Source organism: Dendropsophus ebraccatus, chromosome 15, assembly GCF_027789765.1.
Source record: "Dendropsophus ebraccatus isolate aDenEbr1 chromosome 15, aDenEbr1.pat, whole genome shotgun sequence".
In the NCBI taxonomy this organism is placed as follows: Eukaryota; Metazoa; Chordata; class Amphibia; order Anura; family Hylidae; genus Dendropsophus; species Dendropsophus ebraccatus.
In genome coordinates, this window is record NC_091468.1 from 68,769,091 (window position 1) to 68,779,667 (window position 10,577).

The 10,577-nt window shown below is 45.1% G+C and overlaps 1 protein-coding gene across 6 annotated transcripts; it reads left to right on the forward strand.

Moving 5' to 3' along the window:
• The first annotated feature begins 245 nt into the window (after positions 1-245).
• Positions 246-8,358, forward strand: DPY30 (dpy-30 histone methyltransferase complex regulatory subunit). Of its 6 annotated transcripts, none has more exons than XM_069954993.1 (5): positions 246-263; positions 441-506; positions 584-631; positions 6,586-6,728; positions 8,060-8,358. In XM_069954993.1, the coding sequence occupies exons 2-5, from the start codon at positions 468-470 to the stop codon at positions 8,130-8,132; spliced, it is 303 nt and encodes a 100-aa protein (XP_069811094.1). In that variant the 5' UTR covers positions 246-263; positions 441-467; the 3' UTR covers positions 8,133-8,358. The 6 variants fall into 6 exon arrangements, with proteins under 6 accessions (XP_069811094.1, XP_069811098.1, XP_069811093.1 ...); XM_069954992.1 differs by lacking the exon at positions 246-263 and adding an exon at positions 276-361; XM_069954997.1 differs by lacking the exon at positions 584-631 and having other exon boundaries at positions 247-263.
• Positions 8,359-10,577: the final 2,219 nt, after the last annotated feature.

Sequence of the window (10,577 nt, forward strand, 5' to 3'; positions counted from 1 at the left end):
TGAAGGAAGTGAATACATAAGAGGACCATTAGAACACGCAGTCTACAGAGAAGACAAGGAGGCGCTTCTCTCATAGACCTTCCTGAGGAAACTCCTGTCATAAAAGCCCGCTCTCCAGAGCAGACCAATCAGGAGCCGCACAGACGGCGCCCAGCACGCTGTATACAAACAAGGGGGCGGAGTCATGAGCCGCCAGCCTATCACTGCTCTCGTTACTGCTCATGTCTGAGACGTCCACAGCTATTGGCGGCGTCTGGCGACTTGTGAGTAAGCGGCTCTGGGAGAGGGCGGGAGCGGGGTTGTCATATAGCGGCTGAGCTTCCGGTGCACGCTGGTCCCTCCCTGCAGCCATAGTTACCAGGTACTGGCAGCACTCCGGGGTGCATTGTGGTCGGGTGAGCGCTTGTTTCCGTTACGTGTGACCGTGTCGTGTCCCGCAGGTATCGCCGTGCTGACGAGCCCTGAACATGGAGGCTGAGCAGAGCATGGAGAGCGGACAGAGCCAGGTAGGGTGCCGCGCCGGTGTCTCGCCTCAGCCGCCCGCTGTCTCCTCACCCATCCTGACCGCTGTTTTATTTTACAGGTTGCGGAAAACCCACATTCTGAATTTGGGCTGACAGAGAATGTTGAGGTACCAGAGCAGCCGCTGCTATGAAGCGCTGAGGGGTGTCCTGGCTGTGGCTGCTCTCCCCGGCAGCGCTTCGGCCTGTTGTGTGTGGTACAGCTGGGGAGACTGGGGGGCAGTGGTCCGGTGCATAGCAACGCCTTATAGCAGGGCTAGTAATGCTGCATAGCAACGCCTTATATCTGGAGTAGTAATGCTGCCTAGCAACGCCTTATAGCAGGGCTAGTAATGCTGCATAGCAACGCCTTATATCAGAGGTAGTGACGCTGGAACTGTGCATAGCAACGCCTTATATCTGGGGTAGTATCACTGCATAGCAACGCCTTATATCTGGGGTAGTATCACTGCATAGCAACGCCTTATATCTGGGGTAGTATCACTGCATAGCAACGCCTTATATCTGGGGTAGTATCACTGCATAGCAACGCCTTATATCTGGGGTAGTATCACTGCATAGCAACGCCTTATATCAGGGGTAGTAATGCTGCACAGCAACGCCTTATAGCAGGGGTAGTAATGCTGCATAGCAACGCCTTATAGCAGGGGTAGTAATGCTGCATAGCAACGCCTTATAGCAGGGGTAGTAATGCTGCATAGCAACGCCTTATAGCAGGGGTAGTAATGCTGCATAGCAACGCCTTATAGCAGGGGTAGTAATGCTGCATAGCAACGCCTTATAGCAGGGGTAGTAATGCTGCATAGCAACGCCTTATAGCAGGGGTAGTAATGCTGCATAGCAACGCCTTATAGCAGGGGTAGTAATGCTGCATAGCAACGCCTTATAGCAGGGGTAGTAATGCTGCATAGCAACGCCTTATAGCAGGGGTAGTAATGCTGCATAGCAACGCCTTATAGCAGGGGTAGTAATGCTGCATAGCAACGCCTTATAGCAGGGGTAGTAATGCTGCATAGCAACGCCTTATAGCAGGGCTAGTAATGCTGCATAGCAACGCCTTATAGCAGGGCTAGTAATGCTGCATAGCAACGCCTTATAGCAGGGCTAGTAATGCTGCATAGCAACGCCTTATAGCAGGGCTAGTATCGCTGCAGAGCAACGCCTTATATCAGGGGTAGTGACTTATAAGGCGTTGCTATGCAGCATTACTACCCCTGATATAAGTCACTACCCCTGATATAAGGCGTTGCTCTGCAGTGATACTAGCCCTGATATAAGGCGTTGCTATGCAGCATTACTAGCCCTGATATAAGGCGTTGCTCTGCAGTGATACTAGCCCTGATACTGCAGAGCAACGCCTTATAGCAGGGCTAGTAATGCTGCATAGCAACGCCTTATATCAGGGCTAGTATCGCTGCATAGCAACGCCTTATATCAGGGCTAGTATCACTGCATAGCAACGCCTTATATCAGGGCTAGTATCACTGCATAGCAAGTTTTATATCAGGGGTAGTGACACTGCATAGCAACGCCTTATATCAGGGGTAGTGACACTGCATAGCAACGCCTTATATCAGGGGTAGTATCGCTGCAGAGCAACGCCTTGTATCAGGGCTAGTATCATAAGGCGTTGCTCTGCAGTGATACTAGCCCTGATATAAGGCGTTGCTCTGCAGCGATACTACCCCTGATATAAGGCGTTGCTATGCAGTGTCACTACCCCTGATATAAGGTGTTGCTATGCAGTGTCACTACCCCTCCCTGATATAAGGCGTTGCTATGCAGTGATACTAGCCCTGATATAAGGCGTTGCTCTGCAGTATCAGGGCTAGTATCACTGCAGAGCAACGCCTTATATCAGGGCTAGTAATGCTGCATAGCAACGCCTTATATCAGGGCTAGTATCACTGCAGAGCAACGCCTTATATCAGGGGTAGTGACTTATATCAGGGGTAGTAATGCTGCATAGCAACGCCTTATATCAGGGGTAGTAATGCTGCATAGCAATGCCTTATATCAGGGGTAGTAATGCTGCATAGCAATGCCTTATATCAGGGGTAGTAATGCTGCATAGCAACGCCTTATATCAGGGGTAGTAATGCTGCATAGCAACGCCTTATGTCAGGGGTAGTAATGCTGCATAGCAACGCCTTATGTCAGGGGTAGTAATGCTGCATAGCAACGCCTTATGTCAGGGGTAGTAATGCTGCATAGCAACGCCTTATGTCAGGGGTAGTAATGCTGCATAGCAACGCCTTATGTCAGGGGTAGTAATGCTGCATAGCAACGCCTTATGTCAGGGGTAGTAATGCTGCATAGCAACGCCTTATATAAGGGGTAGTAATGCTGCATAGCAACGCCTTATATCTGGAGTAGTAACGCTGCCTAGCAACGCCTTATACCAGGGCTAGTAACGCTGCCTAGCAACGCCTTATACCAGGGCTAGTAACGCTGCATAGCAACGCCTTATGTCAGGGCTAGTAACGCTGCATAGCAACGCCTTATGTCAGGGCTAGTAACGCTGCATAGCAACGCCTTATGTCAGGGCTAGTAACGCTGCATAGCAACGCCTTATGTCAGGGCTAGTAACGCTGCATAGCAACGCCTTATGTCAGGGCTAGTAATGCTGCATAGCAACGCCTTATGTCAGGGCTAGTAATGCTGCATAGCAACGCCTTATGTCAGAAGTAGTAATGCTGCATAGCAACGCCTTATATCAGTAGTAATGCTGCATAGCAACGCCTTATATCAGGAGTAGTAATGCTGCATAGCAATGCCTTATATCAGGGGTAGTGACTGCATAGCAACGCCTTATATCAGGGGTAGTAATGCTGCATAGCAACGCCTTATATCAGGGGTAGTAATGCTGCATAGCAACGCCTTATATCAGGGGTAGTAATGCTGCATAGCAACGCCTTATATCAGGGGTAGTAATGCTGCATAGCAACGCCTTATAATCAGGGATAGTGACACTGGAACTGTGCATAGCAATGCATTATATATCGGGTAGTATCACTGCATAGCAACGCCTTATATCAGGGGTAGTAACACGAACTGTACATAGCAACGCCTTATATCTGGGGTAGTATCGCTGCATAGCAACGCCTTATATCAGTAGTTAGACACTGGACCTTTGCATAGTAACGCCTTATATCAGGAGTAGTTGTGTACAGCAATGACTGACCTGGGCAGTGGGTTCATTCTGTTTTAGACCCACAGGTGCATAGCAATGCCTTATATGAGGAGTGGTCATCATGCATAGCAGCACCTTATTTCAGGAGTAGTTAGACATGAACTGCACTGAATCTCTTCATTGTTAGGAATGCCCCTGGCAGGATTTTTCCTATTCATCACTTGTCTAATGCTGTTTACACAGAGCAATAATCGATCGTTTAACGATTTTAAAGCAACAATTTGGTTTTCATAACGATCAGCATTTAGACGAGTAAATCGTTAGAAAATTCAAAAGAAAAATCGTTATTGCAATCTTTTTAAGATCGCTTAAGCCTATCTCACACATAGGGTAAATTGGTGACTGTTAACACAAAGTGATCTGCAAATTTTTTAGCGAACGATGATTTGAGAACATGTTGAAAGATCAAAACGAACGATTTCTCGCTCGTCACTTGATCGTTCGATGTGTTTACACGAGCAGATTATCGCTCAAATGCGATCGTTATTGCGAAGGTTCGAACAATACTCATTCCGTGTAACGCACAATTAGTGTTGCGCATATGCTGGATCGTTAAGGCACGTGCAGTGTTCAGGCAAGCGATGATTAGGAGAAATCCTGCCCAGGGGCATTCCTAATGATAAGGGACGGAGAGGCGTTGCAGACCTAGGGCACGTGTACTTTAGGCCACACCAATTTGACACAGGGCTGCGAGTTTAAATGTTTTTTAGGACAATAACTGCATCACCTGCCGAACGGACCCCAGGACAGATTGTAATAAAAGCAGCTATCCAACACGCATGTTTTATGCATATGGGATAAATGGGTTTTGAAGTTGGTATTTTTTTCTCAACCTGGCCCAATGTCTCCTCTGTTTGGGAACCCTGGGTTTCCATCTGGCTTGGCTAGATGGGACAGAGCCTCTGGGGTATACCTGGTGTTCCCACAAAGAGCTTTGCCCTCCTTGGACTGTCTTAAATCTAGTTATCCGAAATTCTAAGCTGGCGTATGGCCAGCTTCAGCCCTTCTTCCGGGCTATAGTGTCTAGGGCGTCTCTCCCCACGTCACTCTCTGATTTTGGTAAATTGTTTCTCTCCGATGCGTCGGGGCTGCGGACTCTATTAAGACTTTACAAATTGCTCCAATCGCTGATTATTGCAGACCGTGCTCCCTCCTTTGGGAAGTGGGAAACTGCCTGCTCTCTTACGTTCACTAATGAAGAGATCCAGAAGATCTGTTCACGTATGGTCTCTCCATGGCCTCGCACGCAAAGGAAAAGAACTACAAGATCCTATCACGGTGGTATTGGTGCTGCTGCGTTTCGAAGAGTTTCCCCGCTGCCAGCATGATAATGACACCTCATGCTGGGCGGGTAACGAATCCATGACACACCTTCCCCGTCTGTAACAACCGCAAATTTGCGGACGTGTGAATGCCCCCAAGCGGTTCTGCAGCTTGTCCCCACCCACTGGACACTTGCACCAATCAGAGGTTTTTCACAACATATTGCAGTGCTGGTATGTGAATTGACAACTCCCTTTAACAGGCACAGTAGATGTTATGAGCTCTTCCATTCATTGTGTATACTGATACAGAACTCATTGCTTGAGCTTTATGTGAGTTGGGTTTGTAGCTGCTTAACAGTTTAGGAAAATGTTTTGTGCTTTTATTGTATTTTTATGCTTCCATGCTTCCTTTTTTGCAGGTAAGTAATTTTATAGTTCATTAGTTTTGAACTTCTAAAAAAGTTTGTGGCGTGTGATACAAAAAGAGCGCAGCCTACTAGATTGATTATGAATTATATCAATGACCTGATTTTCCATGTGCAGTGCGTGGCCTGCGGTGCAAAGGAGTGCCTAGCACCACGTAATAAATCTTACGTTGTTGTGGAGAGTTAACGTAAATCGGTGTGAAAAAAGCAAATCTTTGTAAATTCCCCCCACAGTGTGTCAGTATTTCAAAGCCTAAACTAAAGGGCCTTTTACACGGGCCGATTATAAACCAGAAGTATGTGTAAAAGTGATAACAATCAGCCGAGGACGGGGAAAATGCCAGTTTAATCAGCTGATTGTTTATTTAGAGCGGGTTTCAAAATTTCTCGTCATCGGCTCCACAACCTTGTGTAAAAAGGAGATGTGAGTCTGATGATAAAAGCAAAGTGACTGCACTGGTATACATATCCATGCTGTCAATTTGCAGATCACTTAGCAGTTGCATACTTGCCTAGTGCACTGCTGCTTGGGATCTGACTCCCCCCGACCAGCTGCGGTCGGTGAAGATGGGCTGGAAGGGAGAGCTGGAGAAGGATACCTGATCACAAGCAGCAGCACACTAGGCAAGTATGCAACTGCTGTGGAAACTGACAGCACGGATATATGTATATCTGTGCTGTGAGTTTCGTTGGCTGCACGAACGATACAAGGATTGTTCATGCAGCCCGGCCACCTGATTTCTTTTGCCAAGGCCTACCAATGAGAGCAATCTTGCTAATCTGCGCTTGTTTATGGCAGCTCATAGGTGAGAAATCTCCACATGGAAAAGAACTCTGATTAGGTCCAAGGGATACACCTCTTTCCTTTATACCTTTTTATTTCACTTCTTGGTTTGCCTTAAAAAATCCTGCTGTGTGAATGAGGTTTTACAAGAGGTTTGTTGCTTGGTTCATCGATGGCATGCACCATTTTATTTAATTTAGACAAGGTGGAATATGGTTTTAATTTTAGCATGTCTATAACAAATTGATCATATTTTGACAGCTAAATTTCTAGACTAATATTTTATTTTTAGCTTGAATTGCGGTAGATCAGCCTTATTACTAGGGTGTTTTTTGTTTTGTTTTTTTGCAAATGCTAATGGTCAACTATGTGATGCCTGAATTGTGCTTTCTCCTAGAGATTAGTAGAAAATGAAAAGGCAACCACGGAAAAAGTTTCCAAGCAGAAAGTGGATTTACAGGCTTTACCTACACGCGCATATCTTGATCAAACAGTGGTTCCAATACTTCTACAAGGCCTTTCTGTGCTGGCGAAGGAGAGGTAATACAGACTGAAATAAACTTAAATCACTTTGAGGAATAATATATTTATAATTATATATTTAAAACAATGGTTTAATGGGTTTTTCTTTCAGTTAACCTTTGTAGTTCTAAACTTACTATGACACCCTGGTTTATACTCCAGAGGAGTCTTCTGGTTCCCCTTTACCGCATCATGTGATGCCATCTGGTGCACATCTGATATTACATTCTTTGCTTCATGACACAGCCCCTTTAAGCTTCGGCCCGTTTCTGTATTACTGCATTTGCACAGGATCCGGGGGAGGATTTGCTGCAGCACATCCACTCTCCGCTTTGAGTTATAATGTAAGTCTATAGAGCCACCCCTCCGTAGCACTCTTCCCCCCCCCCCCCCCCCCCCAAAGAGTCCCGTAACTCAGAGTGTACCTGCTGCAGCAGAGTCTTCTTCCAATCTGTTCTCCTTATCAGTATGGGTCTGAACACTCAGACCTGGACCAATCAGAACTTTTGACATGTTTTTTTGTAATGACAGTGACACTTTAAGGGTAGCTTCACACGTACCAGATCCGCTGCGAATCCTTGTAGTGTGAAGTTCAATGGGGTTACATACCCGCAGCAGAGTTTTAATTCCGTCTCGAGTATATAACTGGCCCCTTTAACCCCATACATTACCTGCTCAGCGCCACGGCTGCATGTGAGGCTCCCGTTGGTCCTACTTAGCCAATCAGTGAAATTTGCTGCAATCCGGTACGTGTGAAGCTGCCCTAGAACAAATCCTTGCTCTTTCTGCAGCACAAATAAATGCGCTATGCATTCAAAAATCCAGCAATGCAGGTAAATTTCTGTTTGGGAAATTTCCATAGCATGTGTTGGATGAGATCTGTTCCAGTCGTATCTACTTTGCTGCCACTGTATCCTACTTCAGATGTTCTGGCTAAAGATGAGCGAATTTACAGTAAAAGCAAAGCAAAGCACTATGTTATCTCTGCAATCTGCTCGTCATCTGCTGCCTATAACTGACTGCCACTCCTCCCCGGGTGCTGGGAAAAGCTGGATCCACTCCTGGGAAACTGGGAGAAGTTTCCAAGCACCCAGGAAAGACCTGCAGTTGGTTATAAAGCAGCAGCTGAGTGGATTGCGCTTCGCTTCATTATTACTGTAAATTTACTCATCTCTTTCTGGCCATAAATCTGGTTGGGAAGTTTGGGTGAATGTGCCCTTCAGGCAATGTATTGGGCTAGATATGCGCAATTCCTTTTGATGGTGTTTGACTTTGAGTGTAAATTCACACAAACATACATTTGTTAGTTTTTTTTTCATTTTTTATTTATTGCTTTTCTCCCACTGTAGACCTCCAAATCCTATTGAATTCCTGGCAGCTTACTTATTAAAAAACAAGACTCAGTTTGAAGAGCGAAGCTAATGGACACTACTGGAAATGAATATAAGACGTATCAAAGATGACTGTGCTTTGTAAAACATCGAGTATTTATGTCCAGGACTTTAAATCGAGGCTTCAGCTTTGTACAACTTTCATCTTAGTGGACTGATTTTATTGAACTCGCAACGTTGTATGTCTCTTGCAAAACTCTTGCTTCGGTTGTTATAAGTGACCTTAGAGAAATAAAATTTCTTTTAAAGTAGACAAATCATGTAATTTATTTGATGGGAGGTTTAGTTTTAGCTAGAGCTTGTGCAATAGATCATGTGAATAAATCTGTAAGTCTAACAATGTTTGTGATTTTTAAAGGCAAGTACACTTTTGGCAAGTGCAAGAGTAAAGAGATATAAAGGGGGTATCATGGGGAAAAACTTGTACCTACATTCCCCTGTGCCACTCTTATGGAAAAATTAGTCCTGATTCATGGTGTTTAAGGGTCAGCGTGTGCAATTCCGTTTTGGAGTCAGGGACTGCAGCATTGTCCTACCTCAGCCACTAATAAATAGCTGAGCGGTAACTGCATGTAAACTGCACCAAGAAGGTAGGTACAGTTCAAGGAATGTAGACCTGGAATGCCTGTATTTATAAAATGGAGAAAGGGGGGTGATTTAAATTATATTAGGGGATGTGTTTTTTTAACACACTTACTAGAATTCCCCCTGGGGTTAGGGTTATTCCCCCTGGGGGACTTTAAGTATTACTGTTCTGATCTCTCATTGAGATAGGCGTTCTATTGCTCTCGGCTGCTGCAGCGGATAGCAAAAGATTGCCGAGCCAGGATCAGCGATATTACGGCGCAGACCCCTGGCCAAAGCGGATGTGGGGATCACTCCTCCACGATTGTGTCTTGGGGGGGATGATCCCCCCCCCCCACCACCACTAGATGAACAGGAATGGCCAAAACAAGCTTTTTAATGCAGCTGTCAACTTTGACCGCTGCATTTAAATGGCTAATTCTATGCACGGGCGGATTCCGCATTCTGCCAAAAGAATTGACACTTCAATTCTTTTGGCAGAATTGGCCGGTCCATAGAATGGTGTCTATGGAGTGCGAATTCCATAGTCTGCAAATACTCTACCTCTAAGGCAGGTTCAGAGGATAAAGTAGGGTTTCTTTCCTATAACAAAACTCCTTTTTAGGAAATGTTCCTACTGTCAGACAACATGGGATCAACAACAAAAACAGTCACTTAATATCTGGAGAGTGGAGTTTTTATTTTCCTAATGCACAGGAACAGTCTGCAGTGGAACATTTTGGCATAGTTTCATTACAAAGTATATTTTGCATGACTGAAACAGGAAATGCGGGAAAGAATAAAATGTTAGCGGGAAAGAATAAAATGTTAGATTGTAAGACAAGAGAAGGAGATATAGGCCTGCCGCTAATCATCTTCCAGAGCAGTCCTTATCCAGGTGAAAGGGGTTGACTGGCCAGGAATCATGCCCGCTCTATGCCCAGAGATGGGATAGGATGTAGCAGGCCTGCTACATCACATGGACTCAGATTTATCAAACTGCGTAAAGCAAAAACTGGTGTAATATGTCCAAAGAAACCAATCACAGCTCAGCTTTCAAAATAAGCTCTCGTAAAATGAAACCTAAGTCGTGATTAGTTGGTATGAGTGGAATTGGGGTCTGTCTTCTCTTCCATTTATGATGTTTTCCGGTCTTTATTTTAATAAGAAATCTCTTTGGTCCCAAGAGTTAGGGTGGGAATGCAGCCATGACCCTGCAGTGGTAGAGAATCTATCCTGGATGGATTTTCTGTGGCTACCTGTAAATCGGATCACACAACTCTGTACACTTATCGTACAATCAGGACTCAGCATCTAGCCCCAGCCTAAAAACAAGGGGTCTTTCACTACTGGCTGCTGTGGCATGAACATGTAGACAGGTTCCTCCTAAATGTCTAATTGTTATACACTAACAGTGTAAAAATGTGCTAGAATTATCACTGAGATTCAGGCTGTTTGAAAATCTGGCATACCTTCAGCTTGTCTAGTCTAAACTTACACTGTCTACTAGATGGCATACTTTGAATGGACATTAATGCCCTGGTTCAAACTGCACCAGATTTTCTATGGACACTTGTGTCCTAGGATGATTCTCCTGATGTGTAAATGCAGCCTAAGGCCATGTACACACAATGTATGAACATTTGAGATCTTCACCCTATTGGCCAGGTGAACATCACTGGACTTTAATTGGAATGCAGGCACATTCATGTGTGCCCGCACTCCAATTTGCCCTAGACCACAATGTAAAGTACAACCGGGAGCCATACTTTACACTGTAAGCACAGGCTATTTTGCATGGCCGCCGCTCACTGAATAGCGGCCGTACAAATTAGAACAATTTTCTGCGGCCGCAGTGTATCAGGTGGCTGATGAATGTGTAATGAAAAAATTAAGTATATACACATTACCG